The 19,545-nt window shown below is 41.6% G+C and overlaps 2 protein-coding genes across 4 annotated transcripts in view; one reads left to right on the forward strand and one right to left on the reverse strand.

The window, feature by feature from the left end:
• The window catches only part of pspc1 (paraspeckle component 1), a 47,043-nt gene extending 40,731 nt beyond the window's left edge, over positions 1-6,312 (reverse strand). Inside the window, exons 1-7 of one of the 2 annotated variants that reach the window (XM_082523294.1) lie at positions 5,821-6,312; positions 5,432-5,581; positions 5,182-5,333; positions 3,825-3,920; positions 3,485-3,681; positions 3,063-3,147; positions 2,676-2,781 (exon numbers count right to left, since the gene is read on the reverse strand). In XM_082523294.1, coding sequence (XP_082379420.1) covers positions 2,676-2,781; positions 3,063-3,147; positions 3,485-3,681; positions 3,825-3,920; positions 5,182-5,333; positions 5,432-5,581; positions 5,821-6,201 — 1,167 coding nt within the window. In that variant the 5' untranslated portion in view covers positions 6,202-6,312. The remainder of the gene's footprint in view (positions 1-2,675; positions 2,782-3,062; positions 3,148-3,484; positions 3,682-3,824; positions 3,921-5,181; positions 5,334-5,431; positions 5,582-5,820) is intronic. The other variant, XM_082523293.1, reaches the window with a different exon arrangement.
• Positions 6,313-11,536: 5,224 nt separating this feature from the next.
• On the forward strand, positions 11,537-13,884 carry LOC309699734 (uncharacterized protein). Of its 2 annotated transcripts, XM_082522894.1 has the most exons (4): positions 11,537-12,268; positions 12,413-12,695; positions 12,823-13,005; positions 13,256-13,884. In XM_082522894.1, the coding sequence occupies exons 1-4, from the start codon at positions 11,664-11,666 to the stop codon at positions 13,346-13,348; spliced, it is 1,164 nt and encodes a 387-aa protein (XP_082379020.1). In that variant the 5' UTR covers positions 11,537-11,663; the 3' UTR covers positions 13,349-13,884. The 2 variants fall into 2 exon arrangements, with proteins under 2 accessions (XP_082379020.1, XP_082379019.1); XM_082522893.1 differs by having other exon boundaries at positions 12,823-13,884.
• The last annotated feature ends 5,661 nt before the right edge of the window (positions 13,885-19,545 follow it).

The raw sequence follows: 19,545 nt of genomic DNA on the forward strand, positions 1-19,545 counted from the left end.
AGCATGACCGAAGAGAAAACAGATGATGGTTCCAATGCCGGAGAGATTGTCGAACGGAAGAGCCATAGAAGTTCCGTAGTGTGAAGGTATTTCGGCTATTTCAAGTCTGACAAAAAACAGAGTAGCGTGCACTGTAAATTGTGCCGAAAGCAAGTCTGGAAATACAATAAACTGGTGCATGCGCTACGTCCACACCTACCCGGGTATTTTTGAAAACGCAGATTTTTCTATCCGTTTGCGCCTTTCGTCCACACGTAAACGGCGTTTTTGGTCACTGAAAACGAAGATTTTTCAAAACTCCGGCCAGGGTGGATATTTTTCAAAACTCCGTTTTTGCATTTACGTGTGGACTAGAAAAACGGAGAAAACGCAGCGTCAAAGGTGTGCGCATTTTTTGACGTCACACTGTGCGCCACGTTATTGTTTCGGTGAAATGAATTTCTACAATACTGTTACTGTTAATTCTACTCTCTGCAGTGTTTAAATGCTTACATATACACACAGTTACTGTCCCTCCACACATACGACTCGGTTCTGCTTCTATGCCCCAGCTTTGTTTACTTTTTCCCACTGAGGCTTCTAGACTTCTAATTGGCCAACATTTCTGCACGGTTAGGAATCTAGCGCCACCTGCTGCTTTGGCATGTTCATAGCAGCGTTTCCCTTCATTTCTGCCTTTATGTGTGGACGGGATTATTTTTTAAAACGAAAACGGAAAATCTCAGTTTTCAAAAATACCCGTGTACGTGTGGACGTAGCCTCAGTCTCTGACTGGAAGCGCTAATTCGTCATTCGGCTTTTGTCAGACTAAAGTAACTGTTAAAAGTGTTTGAAAAGCTCAGCTATACAACAAGGAGAGATTGAGAATTTCCTTTTAGTTCTCAGTTTATTTGATATTGACAAAAGTTAGTCAATTTTGTCTGTTCTTCTGTAAAACAAACTAAGATTTATTTTTAGAATTAATATTTTGTTTCTAAGTGGAATTGACAATTTAGTCTGTTTCGTTTGTTCTATTTTGAAACTTAAACACTTTAGCGGCTGCCTTTTGTGTAGTTTGCAATATTTGCCTTTATTTATCTGAAAAAGCCTCATGTTCCTTAAGTACATCTACCCTGTTGACTTATGGGAAATAAATATTTAAATCAAAACAAGCTGCTGATTATTTCACATTTTACTTGTGAGCAACTGCACTTTTAAATCTTACAAATATAGTTATTTGGCTGATATCGTGATATATATCGTTATTGCCTGAAATGGAAAAAAACATTTCGTGATATGAAAAAATCTTATATCGCCCAGCTCTAGCTTGAAGTCAAATAAAGCTTGTAGAAAAACTACAAAAAAAAATATAGTGAGTCAGATTCTTGTCAGTTGAAGTGACGCAAAATGAATCCAAACAGGAAAAACATGTTCTGCTCAGCAAAGACCACAGGCTGTATATAAAATATAAACACAGCCACCGGGTCAGGGAAGTGAAGCTAATCTTGACGTTCCCTCACTATCACTGAGGGCTGCTACATGTTAGCTATTTGTATTAACTTGTTAGTCGTATAAACTGGGTACAAAGTTAATATACCAGTGAACTCCAGTCACAGAAATGTTTTGAATCATGAAATTTCATCAGTGTCGTCATTTGTTAGAAAATTTGTGTTTTCTGCTTATTTTTGCATAAGTTGGCTTATTTTACAGTTACAGAACGAAAGATTCCAACTTACAGTTTTGGCAAATAGAAGAATTTGAATGCTATTTATATATCTACAATGCACACAATAGTGTTGGTATGACCAAGTGCTGTGACCAGAGAAAGGGAAACAGTTATCATTCCTAATAATATCACTTATTAAAGTTAGCAAGCTAGCCTGTGATACCTGACCTTTAAGTGGTGTAACTTCTTGTTCCAAATAACCACTTCGGTAACAGCCACATGCCAAGCTCGCAGTTTCCAAAAAATAATATTTCTTTCACTAGTTTGACAAAAGAGCATGCAGCACTTTTCCTACTAATCAAATTTGCTGTCAAACTAGATTTCTACACAAGTCTGACTATAAAAGAAATGTCAGTTCTGGGGATGTTTCTATAAGGATAGCGACCTGAAGCACAAACTAAACCCAACATTTGTGCATGTGGTCTGACATACTCACACTACTTCTGCTCTTAGAAGCCAAAAATGATAACTTCAACCAACCCAGTGTGTTAAAATTATGGGTTATTTTGGAACTGATGTATGAAGTACAGGATACATCGTCATATTAAAACTACTTCCTCAAGAAAGGAATAAAAGTGATTGCAACAGATAAGACACACTACTAGTAACAAAGTCCAACAACTGAAGGTTATGAAGTAAGATGTAAAGGTACAGCTCTGTATTGATGGCTATACAGGGTGTATCACACTACTTAGGTAGTTTCATCAAAGTCAATAAGTCAATCTCTTTATATTCCTACATTTAGACCTTTGAAAATGAACTATAAAACAAAACAAAATCTATGGTGCGATGTGACATGCATAAATATACAGGTTGTGTATGTAAGTATTAAGTAAGAAAGTATTAAAAAAAACACCAGCCTTTAGGTTACATTACTGGCAGATGCTATTAATTTTAGGTGGCTGTGTACCCTCACATCAGTATAGAAAGTAACCAGGCAGGTGGATGTATGTGCTCCATCTGTACTCACGTTTTCCATGTAGTTTGGTTTGAAGCCATCTGGTTGGCGTCTCAGGTCCTCCTGCTCTCTGTGCCTCATCAGCTCCTCCTCCCTCCTCCTCCTCTCCTCCTCGTGCCTACAAAGCAAAGAGTGAACAATGTGTGAACAATTGCAGATCGATTAACACAAACCTCAATGAGCTTTAAAAGAAAGCATCTTATCGTCAGATTGATTCTAGTCCAGTAATTTTCATTTATTTTTAATATGTAAACAACCAAAATAAATGGGACAAGTGGGGTAAAAATGAACCACGACTTTTAACCTAACAGATCTGTGCCTCGAGAGAAGCAAAACAATATCATTTGGCCCTTTACAGTAAATACTAATCACATTAACCGCTTAAATAAAGAAGCACACCTCATCTCTATCTGCTTTCGTCTCTGTAGCTCTTGGTTGCGAAGCTCCTCAAGTCTCCTCAGCTCCTCCTGACGTCTCATTAGGTCTAGATCAATGACAGTAAACGTAAAAAAGTTCATCCAAGAAATGAGAGACTCACTGGAAAGGCAACTGATTGTAAGGCTACATTATATTGCATGATATTTATTTTCACCAAGTTCTGTGAAATAACAATTTTTCTTTCTTTAATTTTTTAAATCAGAGAAAACACTAACAGTATTATTAACCAGTTCATTTCGGAAAGGTCCATATACTTTTCTTCCATCTAAATATATGCGAAAAGCTGATTAGCATCTCCAAAACATTACTAGATATTATCCACATTAGCAGGCTGGTATTAAACTCCATATGTAAAAATGAGCAATAAAGGTCACAGATCACACCTTGTCTCATTAACATGAGCTGATGTTCATGCTTGGCTGACTCCAGCTCGGCCTCCAGTTTCTCTTTAGCCTCTTTAATGTTCCTGTCCACCTGGTCCCTCTGCTGTTTCTCCATCTCATCAAGAGCTTTCCAACGAGATGAGAACTCAAACTCAAACGTCCCGGGCTGAGCAAAACGTGGCTTCTGTTCTCGTTCCCTGAGGAGAAAATGCAAGTACTGTCAATAAATCCGAATTATAGCATTCCTCTGATACGGACCTTCAGTTGTCTACAACAGTATCAAAGGAAGGAAACAAATCCACTGAATTACGATGTGACTGCAAAATGACTCATTGCTTACTTATAGTACTTCGGAGTCTTTTGGAGCAGTTTTTCAGAAAGACCATCCTCATCATCAAAGTGTTCTGCAGGTTCCACAATGGCAGGACAGGGTGTTCTGAAAAAAGTGAAGAAACTGTTAATTCTAACATTAGCAGATATTATTGTATGTACAGAATGATTATTTACACAGAACTACTGTATAGTTCTGTGTAAATAATCATTCTGTACATACGAAAATTTTTTAATCCTACAACCGTTTATAACTTGCATAGTTCACATTTCTGTATAACTGTATATCTCATATTTCTGTATAGTTTTTTTTATTTCATATTTATATCCTGTTCATAGCCTGTACATAGCTTGTACTCACTACAGCCTGTACATACTTATAGTTATAGAATATTCACAACATACTTCATACCGTGTACATTGTAACATACCATAATAGACCCATTTCTGTAATATACTTACATATCTATATTATTGCTAATATATATTGTAATATATATATATATCACTAAAGCACTTCTGGATGGATGCAAACTGCATTTCGTTGCCCTGTACCTGTGCATGTGCATTGACAATAAAGTTGAATTCTATTCTATTCTATTGGTTAATAAAATTTGGGAGATCCGCATATATGCATTTGGCAACCTGTTTTGCCAAATGCCATGAGGACAGTTAATTTTCCACTGGACAATCTCCTCTTATTTTAAAAATTCAGTCACTTCTCACCAGCTATCCCCAGCCCTTCCTGGCCTGCATTTTTTGCACAACTGCTGGCTCACTGTCCATGCTGCTATTCGAGCATTTCTCAGTACCCTTCAGCTGCTTCTCCAGATGGACTCCAGCTCCATTATCTTGGACTGCAGCTTCTTGACATCTCCTCCATGCTGTAGGGTCTGTTAGAATGTTCAGTAGGAGGAAAACTGCTTCATGTGATGCTAAGCTACTACTACTGTCACCAGCTGAAGTCCCAGGAGATTTAGTTAGGATTTCATTTGTGTGACAACTCTCACCAGAGAATGATTTGATTATATTGCTCACATATTTGTGACAAAGTGATTATGGAAATGAGTTCTGAAAGCATGTCCAATTTGTGCAGACTCATGTATCTGTACACTCAGACTTACTGTATTAATCCTATGAAACATCGCCACAGGAAGTACTGGGGATACCGATGAAGGGTGACAAAATTAATCCTAAAACCATCTTTTTCACTTCTATAATGGCAAGGACCTAATGTGGTGTTGCTGCATTTTTAAAATAAAAACAAGTTACTTTAAAGAACCGAATGTAATTACAAACTCAACACCAGAATGAACATATTCAAATGTTTTCAGCTCATTAAATAGCCTCATCCCTCTGCTCCTTACGTGGTCAGCAACAGTGCTCCCTCGGTGCAGCGCTCCAGAGCTTTACGCGCTGCTACTTTGCTTGCAAACTCCACAATGCCTCTCCCAGTGGGACGACCTCGATCATCTGTCACAGCAATAGCCCGTTCCACTGGTCCAAACTGGGAAAACGCCTGAGGATACAGCGAAGTTAGGTAACCATAAATGCATAAATCATTGTAGCAATACATGCAGATTTTACTAAGTAGTTTTCTTCTCTTGTCTACTCTACCTGTTCCAGCAGTTCATTTGTCACCACAGGCAGCAGATTGCGCACTGTGAGCGCAGAACCGTGTGTGGCAAAGCGGACTCTGATTGGTCGATTATTCAAAATAGTCCCATCCAGCTCGACTTTAGCGATCTCTGCTACAGTTCGGGTTTCCTGAAGGGATAAAGACGCATTCCCTCAACATTGCTTTCACGCAACATTGTTAAAGTGTGCCTGACATAACGTATAGGATGTAGAATTGCAAAAAAATAAATAATTTACTCTCAAATATAAGACGCTACCTTCCAATATATATTAATTAGTAATGCTACATAAAAGCTTGCTATATGTGTGTGTGTTTATTATATTTGAGGCTTCACGTTAAAACCAACAAGTAGAACTATTTTCCATACCAAACGAATGAAGCCGAAGCCCCGCTCTCTGTTGATGAATACCTCGTTGACGTTCCCATATTTAGAAAACAGGTTTTTGAACTCCTCCTCTGGAATATCCGGCGGGAGACTGCCGACAAAAAGACGGGAGCGCTGAGTGAACGTCTTTTCACCGGGCTTTCGGAAACTAGTAATGTCTAGGGTCATTTCTGTCGGGCCTTCGCCGCTTCCTTCCACAGCTCCTTCCATTTGTTCAGTAACGGGGGACTGCCTCGGCGGCGGGGCCGGGCTGTCTTTGTTCGCCGATGTCTGCTCCGCCGCCGGTGAGTCGGTTCCGCGTCTCGCCGGTTGAGGAGAATTGTTGCTTTGCATGTTAACTTGTTGCATATTTCGATTAGCCATGCTTGGAATACCTTTGTAGAAATTTGCCCAAGTTTAATTAACTGGCTGCACACCAGCAATGCCTGCAAACGCCTCCTTCTAATTTTAAAGATGGCGACGGCTGCGTGCGCAACTTTCTTCCAGTTCTCGTGAGATTTGTGGCAGACGCATCGGGTAAGCGTTACCATAGTCACTACAAGATTTGATGGTTCGTTTTAGTGTAAAGAAGTATTTACCAATTACTGTAGAAAACAGTGAGAACTGTGAGAAGAGACTTTTGCAACTGACCCTGTTACTAGTAACAGCACGTTTGAAGCTGAAGCTCCGGCGCATTCAACACACTTACGAAACGAGGCTTGGTTCGTCTGAACAGAGTCACGTGACCAATGACGTCCGAAACTTCATTGGACACGATTCAACAGAACCTTCATTCACCATGGAACACGTTTTAACAAGGAAGGTTAATTAATCAAAATGATTTATTATAAACATAGACATAACGTCATTTTTTCACCCCAAAAAATACATGTTCAAAGCACCATATCAGCCCAATATCCAACAGAAGCTGTTAATTCAGCTCTGTAGAGTGGGCATCATAATAAAGCAGTTCATTTTAAGTTGTAGATTCATGCTGCTCTTCTTATTTTTGCCCACCAGATGTCACCAAAGATGACTGTGTTGAAGAGCTTCGAGTAATGAACCTTTTCTCAATACAAGCTTTAATGCTTCAGAAAGCTACATTTGGCTATCACTATTACACATGTTGTATTGTATTGTTGCTGCTGCTGCTGATGTTACTCACATCATCCTCAGATACTCAGTCTGTAGAAAGTTATATATTTAAAATATATACTCTACCCATCAAAACTTTGGACACACCTTCTCATTTAATGTTTTCTTTATTTTTACTACTTTCTACTTTGAAGATACATACTGAAGACATCAAATATATGAAGCAAATATATGGAATTATGCAGCAAAGAAAAAAAATATATATAAAAAACTCTGAATTTGTCTTATATTTTAGATTCCTGAAAGTAGCCACCTTTTGCTTTGTTGATAGCACTGCAAACCCTTGGCCTTCTCTCAGTGAGCTTCATGATGTAGTCACCTGAAATGGCTTTCACTTCACAGGTGTACCTTGTACAGTGTTCATTTGTGGAATTTCTTGCTGTCTTAATGGGGTTGGGACCATCAGTTGTGTTGTGCAGCAATCAGGTTGGTACACAGCTGACAGCCCTATTTGACAACAGTTAGAATTCATATTCAATTCAATTCAGTTTGATATTATTTATACAGCGCCAAATCACAACAACAATTACCTCAAGGTGCTTTATATTGTAAGGTAGAGCCTAAAATAATACATACAGATACATACAACAATCATATTGTGGTGTGTTGGAAGCGGCTAGTTATCTCCCATCATGCCTTGGGAATATGTGTTGCTGTTTAAGATGTTTATTCGGGTTCTTTTTTCAATTATTGACTCTGCCCTGAATATTTCCCCAGCTTCTTGTATTAATAGTTCCTCAGACACCTGTGAAAGGTTTTTGAAGTTTTTTATGAATAAGATAAAACAGCTTCGATCTATGATCGCCCTACCCTCACATGACGTGTCTAAAATATTCACCTGCTCTGCGGTTTTTGATCAGTTTGAGCCTGTGTGTCTTGATCAGGTGGAGGAAGTATGTAGTGGCACAAAGACATCATCGTGTCCAAATGACATTATTCCAACACATCTTCTAAAAAAGATTTTTAAGGTTGTCAGTTCTGACATTTTAGCTATTTTTAATAGCAGCCTTAGCTCAGGTGTTGTGCCAGCCTGTTTTAAACATGCTGTTGTACAGCCTGTACTTAAAAAACCTAATCTTGACTCCTCCGTCCTCACTAACTTCAGGCCTATTTCAAAGCTCCCCTTCCTGTCGAAAATTTTGGAAAAGATTGTGTTTGTTCAGCTGCAATCTTTTCTAAATGGACACAATGTTCTTGAGAGGTTTCAGTCTGGTTTTAAAACTCTTCATAGCACAGAAACTGCACTTTTAAAAGTTCTTAATGATCTTTTATTAGCCACTGACTCAGGTGACTCAGCTGTGCTTCTGCTTTTAGATCTGACCGCTGCCTTCGATACTGTTGACCACAGCATTTTAATCTCACGGTTGGAGCATTGTGGCGTAAAGGGCACCCCATTAGAGTGGTTCAGGTCATACCTGTCTGACAGGACCTTCTCTGTGAGCTTTGGCGATTTTATCTCTTCCTCAGCTCCCCTTACTTGTGGTGTTCCCCAGGGATCTATACTGGGGCCAATATTGTTCTCCATTTATATGCTGCCTTTAGGTCAAATTTTTAGAAAATACAACATTTGTTTTCATTCATATGCCGATGATACTCAGATCTATCTTCAATTGAAGGGAAACAGTCCTGCCTCACTAGAACCCTTACTTCAGTGTCTCGGTGAAGTTAAATCCTGGATGGCCTCTAATTTCCTTAACTTTAATGAGAACAAAACCGAAGTGATAATTTTTGGACCAAGCGGTAATCCCAACACTTCTAATTTTAACCTGCACAGTTTTGAGCCTTTTGTCAAATCACATGCCAAAAATTTGGGGGTTATACTTGACAGCAATTTCACCTTTGAAAAACAAATTAGCTCAGTTGTACAGCGGTCTTTCTTCAAACTGAGGCTTTTATCTAAGGTGAGATCATTTTTATCTTTTAAAAACTTTGAACGAGCGATTCATGCTTTTATTATATCCCAGCTGGACTATTGTAACTCCTTATATGCTGGAGTCAGCCAGACCTGCCTGGCAAGGCTGCAGTTGGTCCAGAATGCTGCAGCTCGTCTTCTGACACGTACTAAAAGATGTGAACACATTTCCCCGGTACTTGCCTCCCTTCATTGGCTCCCTGTCCGCTTCAGAATTAATTTTAAAATTTTATTGTTGACTTACAAAGCCCTGAATGGACAGGCTCCCGGGTATTTGTCTGACCTCTTGCAGACTTATACCCCCCTTAGATCTCTTAGATCAAGTGATCTTTTGCTTTTAGCTGTACCAAGGTCGAGGCTGGTTCATAGAGGTGATCGAGCATTTGCAGTCGTAGCGCCTAAGCTGTGGAATAATTTACCCCTACACATCAGACAGGCTCCTACTGTCAATCTTTTTAAATCTTATCTTAAAACGCATTTTTATTTACTGGCTTTTAATACAGCATGAGAGTTATTTGTTATTTGTTAATTCATATTTGGTGTTTGCTTTTAATACTCTAAGTTGTTTTATTATGTATGTTGTATTCTTGTACAGCACTTTGGTCAACGCTCCTGTTGTAATTAAATGTGCTATATAAATAATTAAACTATTAAACTATTGTTTATGGTTACGTGACTCTTAACTGTTCTTGTTGATGCTGCAGTATAAATTCCCAGACAGTTATTGTTAATGTAAAGAATGTAGTGCCATGAGTGAGTTCAGGCTTGTAGTTATTGACCCTCTGAAACACAGTGTAGTAGAGGGAAGTGTACAATAAAGAGCTCTCCCTATCCTTTTGGGGTAGAACAGCAAGCTTAATGTCTGTGTAGGTGCTTTGTTGTTAAGGTTCCTCAGCTCGACACAATATGACCCCCTATGAGCAAGCACCTTGGCGACAGTGGGAAGGAAAAACTCCCTTTTAACAGGAAGAAACCTCCGGCAGAACCAGGCTCAGGGAGGGATGGGGCCATCTGCTGCGACCGGTTGGGGTGAGAGAAGGAAGACAGGATAAAAGAAATGCTGTGGAAGAGAGACAGAGATTAATAACAAGTATGATTCGGTGCAGAGAGGTCTATTACAGTTTTTCTCGATTGCTTAAACACTATAACCAGGCCTCTAAACTAAAATTTCAAAACCGTAACGCTATTGGTCAAAAAGCACACCCATTTCCCTGAACTATAAACACTATTCCCTGCTTTGACACATGACTCAAATTTGGTGAACTGTTACTGCAAAACTCTACACACAAATCCCTACATTTTACAGTGCTTACACCATGTAGTCATTTAGAAAGCACTAGCATGCAATAATGTTACAGTTTTTTCTGATTGCTTAAGCACATTTTTTGTAACTATTGGCTAATTTTGCAAAACTCTTCACACAAATAAGAAAACCTGTCACCCAATAATCAAAACATTGTAGTTCTCTTGCAAAAGCGAACACAGCTAGATTAACTCTTCACACCTTCGTAAAAATGGTGTTTCCGTATCAAACAGTACACACAAGCCATCATCTACTAAGCACACAATGCACCAACTGCACACTGATGGTATGAATACAAAACACATCTGGCTTTTGCTTTCTCTGTGCACAAGGTATGCTATGTCAGTTTGAGCTCATACTTCTGTCATAGATCCATAAGCATAGAGGGATCCAAACTTCAAGTACTGGTGTTTATTCAAACACATCAAAACAAACACAAGTGTTTATTTCCAAGTATAGGATTATTTGCAATCGCCATAATGACTATATGGGTTACTTGGTCTGCAGTGAACATGCTTCCTCTGCCCCCAGCATCTGGTCATCTAGCAATTCTGTAAAGTAACAATTTCAGTATTTTTACATCAATGGTATTGGTGTGTTTCTCATTGGCATACGGCAGTGCTACAGATCTTTGTGCGAAGTGACTGTACTAACCGATTCTCATTTCAAGATGTCCTTATGATACTTGCTACAGTGTAGCGGCTCAAGTTAGGCTGGACCCGTTGGCCAGCTACCCTCAGGGTCATTCCACGGTTGATTACATGGTCCACTATTGTAGCTCTGATGTCATCAGCAATTCTATTTCTTACTCTTCCTACCCTTCCTCTCCCCCCTCCTCATCTTCCTCTCCCCCCTCCTCGTCTTCCTCTTGCTCCTCCTTGTCCTTGTCGTCCTCTTCATCCTACTTCTTCACCTCCACGTCCTCTTCCTCGGCCTCCTCTACTTCTCACTCTTCCTGCTCCCTCCATTGTACTCCACACACACAGCTTACCTGTATTATAGTGCTTAGGCTGATTGCAAAGTGAACTAATTATCTAAAAAAGTTTTCACATGTGAAAGTGTGCCAGACAGTTGGCAAATTAGTGTTAATGATAGCCATACATGTGTATACTTTTGCTAGGAGTGTGTTGGAAATTTGGTAATTGAGTGTTGTGCAGTGAATTGTGCCTACAGTTTTGCAAAGTGTGTGTTACAAAATTGCAAACTGAGTGCAAAGCAGTTTTTGTGCTTTTAGTTTTGCAAACTCAGTGAGTGGTTTTGCTATAAGTCTGAATAGTTTTAGAGATTGTGCTACAGGAATCACAGTTAGGGTTTAAGCATTCAGAAAAAACTGTAACTTAAGTCAGCATAGCTTGAGCTCAATTAGCACACAATTAACCAGGTGGAAACACTAGGAGTCAAAATTTAGCACACACCAATCAGAACCTGCGATGGATAGATAAAAGGGCCAAAGTCAGCTCATTCAGGTTTGAAACAATGGATCCAAAGAGATGCAAAGGAAGAGGACGTGGTGGAGAAAGAGGACGTGGTGAAGGAGGAGGACGTGGTGGAGGAAGAGGACATGGTGAAAGAGGAGGACGTGGTGAAGGAGGAGGACATGGTGGAGGAAGAGGACATGGTGAAAGAGGAGGACGTGGTGGAAGAGGAGGAGGAGGAGGTCTAGGACAACAGGAAGGTGGTGAAGGAGGAGGACGTGGTGGAGGAAGAGGACATGGTGAAAGAGGAGGACGTGGTGAAGGAGGAGGACGTGGTGGAGGAAGAGGACATGGTGAAAGAGGAGGACGTGGTGGAAGAGGAGGAGGAGGTGGTCTAGGACAACAGGAAGGTGGTGGAGGAGGAGGGAGAGGTGGAGGAGGAGGAGGAGGACGTGGTGAAGGAGGTGGAGGTGGAGAACGACGGCGACAAGGAAGGGGAAGAGCAAGGGCACGAAGACAGTCAGTCTCGGATGAAATTCGAGCCACTTTAGTTGACCATGTCCTTGTCCATGGGATGACTATGAGGGAGGCTGGGCAACGAGTACAACCAAATTTGAGTCGCTTCACTGTTGCCTCCATCATCAGAACCTTCAGGGAGGAAAACAGGTAGGTGTACTTGCAGTAAGACTGCTTTGTACAGTAACTTGTAAGTTACTGAACTTATGTGTCTTGAGTTTCAGTATGTTTCCATTATTTTCCTGTAAAATGAATGTGTGACAGTTACAGTAATGAGTGCTTCTATTTTTGTAGGACACAGAGACGACCACCTGGTGGAGGCAGGTTAAGGCTTTTGTCGGAGGAGCAAGAGAGGGAACTTGTAAACATGGTAATTGCAAATAATGTAATCCGCCTGCGAGAGATTCAAAGGAGAGTGATTGAGGATGATCATCTTTTTCGAGGCATAAATGCCATCAGCCTCTCCACAATTGACCGCATCCTCCGAAAGAATCAATTCCGGATGAAACAGGCATACCGAGTCCCTTTCGAACGAAACTCTGACAGAGTGAAGAACCAACGTGTGGAATATGTTCAGGTATGAGTTTTGATACTGTATAAAGTATTGTGTACCATCACAGCATGGCAGTTTATGCTGCCATTTCAGCACTCTTGAACTGTGGTTCAGGGTACCGATTGACTCTACTGTGTTATGTGTTTTGCAGAGAATCTTTGAGATTGAAGGACGGCCTGTTCCCCATGAAATAATCTTTGTGGATGAGGCAGGTTTTAACCTGACCAAAAGAAGGAAAAGGGGGAGGAACATAATTGGCCATCGGGCTATTGTAAATGTCCCTGGTCAGCGTGGGGGGAATGTCACTATGTGCGCAGCCATCAGCCAACGAGGGGTACTCCACCACCATGCCGTACTAGGACCCTATAACACTATGCTTCTCCTTGCTTTTCTTGATGGTTTAAGACAACATATGTTCCAGCTGGACTACAGGGAACCAGCACAGCCAGAGCAGCCTCACTACGTTGTTGTGTGGGATAACGTCAGCTTCCATCGCGCTGCTCTGGTTCGTGACTGGTTTACCAATAACCCAAGGTTTTCTAATATCTTTCTGCCTGCATACTCTCCCTTTCTAAACCCGATAGAGGAGTTATTTTCGGCATGGCGGTGGAAAGTGTATGACCGAGAACCTTATGTCCGTGTTCACCTCCTTCAGGCCATGGAAGAGGCCTGCCTAGACATATCAGTAGATGCATGCCAGGGGTGGATCAGGCATGCAAGAGGATTTTACCCCCGCTGCCTGGCTGGGGCCAATATAGCCTGTGATGTGGATGAGATTCTCTGGCCTGACCCAGACCAAAGACAAGATGCTGAGGTGGGATAATGTTTCTGGTGTGTGTTGTACTGTATAGTACATGAATGACAATGTGCCACTGTACATACATTGGTTGCGTCTTTTGTGTTTATCATGTGACAAGGGTTTTGAAGGGGAGAACCATAAGCAACCTAATTGTTTTGGAACTATTGTTTTGAATTAATTGTACCAGTGTGCAAAACTCTGTTGTAGTGTGTGTGTTTTTGAGGGCTTGTGTTTGATGTCTGAGGGCAAAGTTTGGTTTTTCAGCAGGAGTGAATAGTTTTGGGTGTAGAGCTTCATTTTGACCTGGAAATAGGATGTTTGGGGAATTGAGTGAGAGGTTATGGATTTGTGTTTACTGTTGTGAGGATATGAGGCGTAGTTTCAAGAAATGTGTTTTAGCAATCGAGAAAAACTGTAATACATAGTGAGTGAGAAAGGTGACTGAAGAAGAAAAGCTCAGTGCATCATGGGGATCCTCCAGCAGCCTTTACCTATTGCAGCATAACTAAGGGAGGATTCAGGGTCACCTGGTCCAGCCCTATCTATGTGCTTTAGCAATAAGGAAAGTTTTAAGCCTAATCTTAAAAGTAGAGATAGTGTCTGTCTCCCGAATCCAAACTGGAAGCTGGTTCCACAGAAGAGGGGCCTGAAAACTGAAGGCTCGGCCTCCCATTCTACTTTTAAATACTCTAGGAACAACAAGTAGGCCTGCAGAGCGAGAGCAAAGTGCTCTAATAGGGTGATATGGTACTACAAGGTCATTAAGATAAGATGGGGCCTGATTATTTAAGGATTTTGAATTCAATTCTGGATTTAACAGGAAGCCAATGAAGGGAAGCCAATACAGGAGAAATCTGCTCTCTCTTTCTAGTCCCTGTCAGTACTCTTGCTGCAGCATTTTGGATTAATTGAAGGCTTTTCAGGGAGTTTTTAGGTAATAATGAATTACAGTAGTCAAGCCTGGAAGTAATAAATGCATGCACTAGTTTTTCAGCATCACTCTGAGACAGGATATTTCTAATTTTAGAGATGTTGCGCAAATGGAAGAAAGCAGTCCTACATATTAGTTATGTTTAAAAATAAATTTCCATCCCATAGACTTAAATCCAGGACCCATGAAGTGCCAACTTTATCTAGTTATTATTTATATCCAGCAGAGGTCACCTTTGTTAAAAACTTGAACTCTTCATGCTCGTTGGTTCAGTTTCTGCAGCCTGATTAGTTAAATAAATAAAAAATAAAAAAAACCAAATGCACAGTGATTTATTATATATTGTGTCACTTTTTTCTTCCTGCTTCCATTCATCACACAGTTGCTGATGAGTGTTATACATTTGCAGTCATTTTTTAAGACTTTAAAACTCTTTATGCAATCAGTCATAACACTCACATCCTTAAATCATTCATCTATATGATTATTGTCCAGCTGTGTTGTAATGTTCATCGTTGCTCTCCTGGAGTGTCTCGTCGGAACAGCAGGCTAGCATGTGATGTCATCAGCATATATATTAAATATAAATTTTTGTGCCTTGACCTGTTTTGACTGGGGAGATAGGATTGGTGTTTCAGTTCGTGGGACTTTAAGGACAAGTCTGTGATTCAAAAGTAAAAATCTAATGTGTCTTCTCTTCTAATAACCATCAGGAGTCTGAGCTGCCAAGGGATAACTCTCCACATAAATGTCTTTCTCTACTTCATCCTTACCTTGACTGTGCCCGTTATTGTGCTCACAACCTTAGTGAAGTTAAGTTAACTACTTCTGGATGCTTTGTGAGGGCATCTACCTGCACACTCTGGTAGTTCTTTGCAGAAAAACAACATTTCCTTTAGTATTACCTGCTGGGCTGGGGTAAGTTAAAGACATATTAGACCAGGGGTGGGCAACTCCAGGCCTCGAGGGCTGGTGTCCCTGCAGGTTTTAGATGTGTCCTTGAACCAACACAGCTGATTTAAATGACTAAATTAGGTCCCCAACATGTCCTGAAGTTCTCCAGAGGCCTGGTAACGAACTAATCATGTGATTCAGGTGTGTTGACCCAAGGTGAGATCTAAAACCTGCAGGACACCGGCCCTCGGGGCCTGGAATTGCCCACCCCTGTATTAGACATATATACATCCATATTGACGCATGCATACTTTCTGGCCAATAAACATAAATGTCACACAACATATTTGATTTCACAGGCTTTCCAATTATACCGACAGTGATATACTCGATAGCGCATAACTTTGGAGCCACAGATCATTTCAACAGAAATCACGTGTCAAGCAAAATTGGGAGGAAAGGCGATTTAAGTGACTTTGAATGCCTCCTTTTTGTTGGTGTCAGACGGGCTTGTCTGAGTATTTCAGAAACTGCTGATCTGTTGGGATTTCCCCACACAACCATCTCTGTGGTTTACATAAGATGATCTAAAAGCAGCAGTTCTCTGGGTGAAAATTCCTTGTTAATGTCAAAAGTCAGAGAAGAATGGTCAGACTGCTTTGAGCCGACATGAAGGGAAAAATAACTTGTTACAACCAACACACCTAGAAGAGCATCTTAATAGAGGAGAAGACTACATCAGATATCACTCTTGTCAGCTAAGAACAGGAAACTGAGTCTACAATTCACACCGGCTCACAAAATCTGGACAACAGACGGTTGGGCAATTGTTACCAGGTCTGATGAGTCTTGCTTTGAGCTGCAACATTGAGATCAAAGGGTCAGAATTTGGTGTAAAGAACATGAAAACATGAATCCATCCTTATAGGATCGCATTAGATCAATGCTTCAGGGTGCTAATGGTGGAATATTGTTGCCGACCATTTCCATCCTTTTATGACCACAGTGTATACGTCTTCTGATGACTGCAGAATAAAACAAAGTGTAAAAAAGCTTAAATCATCTCAATATGGTTTCTTGAACATGTTCACTGTACTCTGGCCTCTACAGTCACCAGACCTTAATCCAATAGAGCATCTTTGGGATGTGTAGCTGATAAATCTGCCATGGACCAAAATCTCTGAGGAATGTTTCAGCCACTCTGTTAAATCTGTCCCATATAGAAATACTTCGGGGTGGCTGTAGCTTAGATGGTATAGCAGATCATTTACTAAGGTTGGTGGTTCGATCCCTGGTTGCTTGAGAAATATCCAAATATACTTGGGCAAGAAACTAACCCCAAGTTGCTTGTGAGTGTTAACATTATATAGAACGGAGTATAGGAATAGGTGAAATAAGTATTGTCACCCTTTGAGTCCTTAGGTGGAGTAGAAAGTACTACACAAGAAACAGTCCATTGCTTCTCAGTACTTCCATACTAAATAAATGCACTGAAGGCAAACAATACGGGTTTATATCAGTTTTTTAGAATTCATCCATCCATCCATCCATCTTCATCCGCTTTGTCCAGGGCCGGGTCGCGGGGGCAGCAGCCTAAGCAAAGAGGCCCAGACCTCCCTCTCCCCAGCCACCTCCTCCAGCTTATCCGGGGGAATACCAAGGCGTTCCCAGGCCAGCCGAGAGATATAATCTCTCCAGCGTGTCCTGGGTCTGCCCCGGGGCCTCCTCCCGGTGGGACATGCCTGGAACACCTCACCCAAGAGGCGCCCAGGGGGCATCCTTGTCAGATGCCCGAACCACCTCAGCTGGCTCCTTTCGATGTGGAGCAGCAGCTGCTCTACTCTGAGCCCCTCCCGGATGGCCAAACTTCTCACCCTATCTCTAAGGGAGAGGCCAGCCACCCTTTGGAGGAAGCTAATTTCTGCCGCTTGTATCCGCGATCTCGTTCTTTCGGTCACTACCCACAGCTCGTGGCCATAGGTGAGGGTAGGGACGTAGATCGACCGGTAAATTGAGAGCTTCGCTTTTACACTCAGCTCCCTCTTCACCACGACGGACCGGTGCAGCGTCCGCATTACTGCAGCTGCAGCCCCAATCCGTCTGTCGATCTCCGGCTCCCTTCTCCCATCACTCGCGAACAAGACCCCGAGATACTTGAACTCCTCCACTTGGGGCAGGAGCTCATCCCCGACCCGGAGTGGGCACTCCACCCTTTTCCGGCTGAGAACCATGGCCTCAGATTTGGAGGTGCTGATCCTCATTCCCGCTGCTTCACACTCGGCTGCGAACCGTTCCAGTGCGAGCTGGAGGCCCTCACCCGATGAAGCCAACAGAACCACATCATCAACATTTTTTAGAATTCATTCCTCCATAATCATTCTATCCACTTTGTGCAATGTGCCAATACCACTGGCAGCAACACAGCCCAAGAGCATGATGCTACCACCACCATGCTTGACAGCATGTTCTCATGTTTGAAAGCCTCACCTTTACCCCTCCAAACATACCTTTTATCACAGTGGCGAAACAGCTCAATCTTTCTCTCATCTCATCAAAACCTTTCTTCAGAAGGTATTTGGCTTGTAAATATGGGCAGCTGCAAATTTCAGTCAAGTTTGAAGGTGTCGATTTTGGAACAGGGGCGTCTTTCTTGGTCAGCACCGTCTTAGTCCATGGTGAGGTAAAATAAGCTTCACTGTGGACAGTGATGCTGACGTTTCAGTAGTTTCTAGTTCATGACAGGCTTGAACATTTATAGTTCCTGAACATCCTAACCATTTTCCTCTCATCTAACTAACTTGTACTTTGAATTGTTTTAACTTTAAATCTACAGTTGTACAATCCTTCTTTTTCCACTTTGTTCTTTGGATTTTCCACATTGTTCTGAGTATTGGTCAATCCAATGAGTCCAGTCAAATGAACCCTTTTAATGCACAGAGAAACTACCAGCTGTAATCAAAAATAAGTAGTAATGAAACATTAACAAGCCTTAGCCTTGTCAAGTTATAAAAGACACCATAGAACTGCTGTTACAAAATATATTTGAATCTATCTACCTACCTACCTACCTACCTACCTACCTACCTACCTACCTACCTACCTTTGATCCATTGTGGATTAGAGAAAATCCAAAAATAAATTAACATTTGTGCATCCTGTTCTTGTTTTTGTTTTTGTTGTTGTTGTTGATTTAAGTTATTACACATGTATGGTACCCTGGAAAAAGAACAGTTCAAAGAAATCATTAAAAGAACAGAATTGGACAGGTGAGAGATGGCAGCATAGTAAACAACCTCCAGACGAAAGTCAACAAAAACCATTCCGAAGCCAATAAAAACAGAGGTAAAAACCACAGTGCCTTAACTTTTAGAAAGGGGTGAAGATGACAACCACCTCTGAGAGTAAGAAATCTGTTCTACCTGTCGATAAACTCAACGAAATACAACCCCCTGAAGAACCTAATGATAGCCGCCACACAGCAAACTTGGTTTTAGGCAGCACCAGCAGAGGGGAGGATCTGGTGGATTTATCCATGATTCTCACAGAAATACGCAACTTCAGGCAAGATGTCAAAGCATAAGTCGACGATATTAAAGGAGAAACAGCGAAAACCAACACAAGGCAGGATGAGGCGGAAGCCAGAGGGAGCTGAGTGTAAAAGCGAAGCTCTCAATTTACCGGTGGATCTACGCCCCTACCCTCACCTATGGTCACGAGCTGTGGGTAGTGACCGAAAGAACGAGATCGCGAATACAAGCGGCGGAAATGGGCTTCCTCCGAAGGGTGGCTGGCCTCTCCCTTAGAGATAGGGTGAGAAGTTTGGCCATTCGGGAGGGGCTCAGAGTAGAGCCGCTGCTCCTCCACATCAAAAGGAGCCTGTTGAGGTGGTTCGGGCATCTGACAAGGATGCCCCCTGGGCGCCTCCTGGGCGAGGTTTTCTGGGCATGTCCCACCGGGAGGAGGCCCCGGGGCAGGTGGCTGGGTGGAGGGAGGTCTGGGATTCTCTGCTTGGGCTGCTGCCCCCGCGAGGATAAGCGGAAGAAAATGGATGGATGTTGCATTTCATATTCTATTCCATGTAGGGTTTAAGTAAGATCCTTCTGTGTAGCTTGTAAATGTGCACAATGCATTGAATGAGTCTACAGTTCAAAGTCTGTATCTCTACAGATGCATTTTCCATTGATCAGTCAGTACCAGTCCATATTTTAGAGCACACTGACTCCTACTGACTTAAAAAAAAAAAAAAAGTT

This window comes from Aulonocara stuartgranti (genome assembly GCF_965226115.1).
Source record: "Aulonocara stuartgranti genome assembly, chromosome: 23".
NCBI classification, from domain to species: Eukaryota; Metazoa; Chordata; class Actinopteri; order Cichliformes; family Cichlidae; genus Aulonocara; species Aulonocara stuartgranti.

Bases quoted from the DNA above. Each gene is read 5' to 3' on its own strand.
- LOC309699734 (XM_082522893.1), top strand. From the start codon at position 11,664: ATGGATCCAAAGAGATGCAAAGGAAGAGGACGTGGTGGAGAAAGAGGA. The intron at 12,269-12,412 runs GTAGGTGTACTT...CTATTTTTGTAG, and splicing joins ACCTTCAGGGAGGAAAACAG to GACACAGAGACGACCACCTG. The intron at 12,696-12,822 runs GTATGAGTTTTG...TGTGTTTTGCAG, and splicing joins AACGTGTGGAATATGTTCAG to AGAATCTTTGAGATTGAAGG.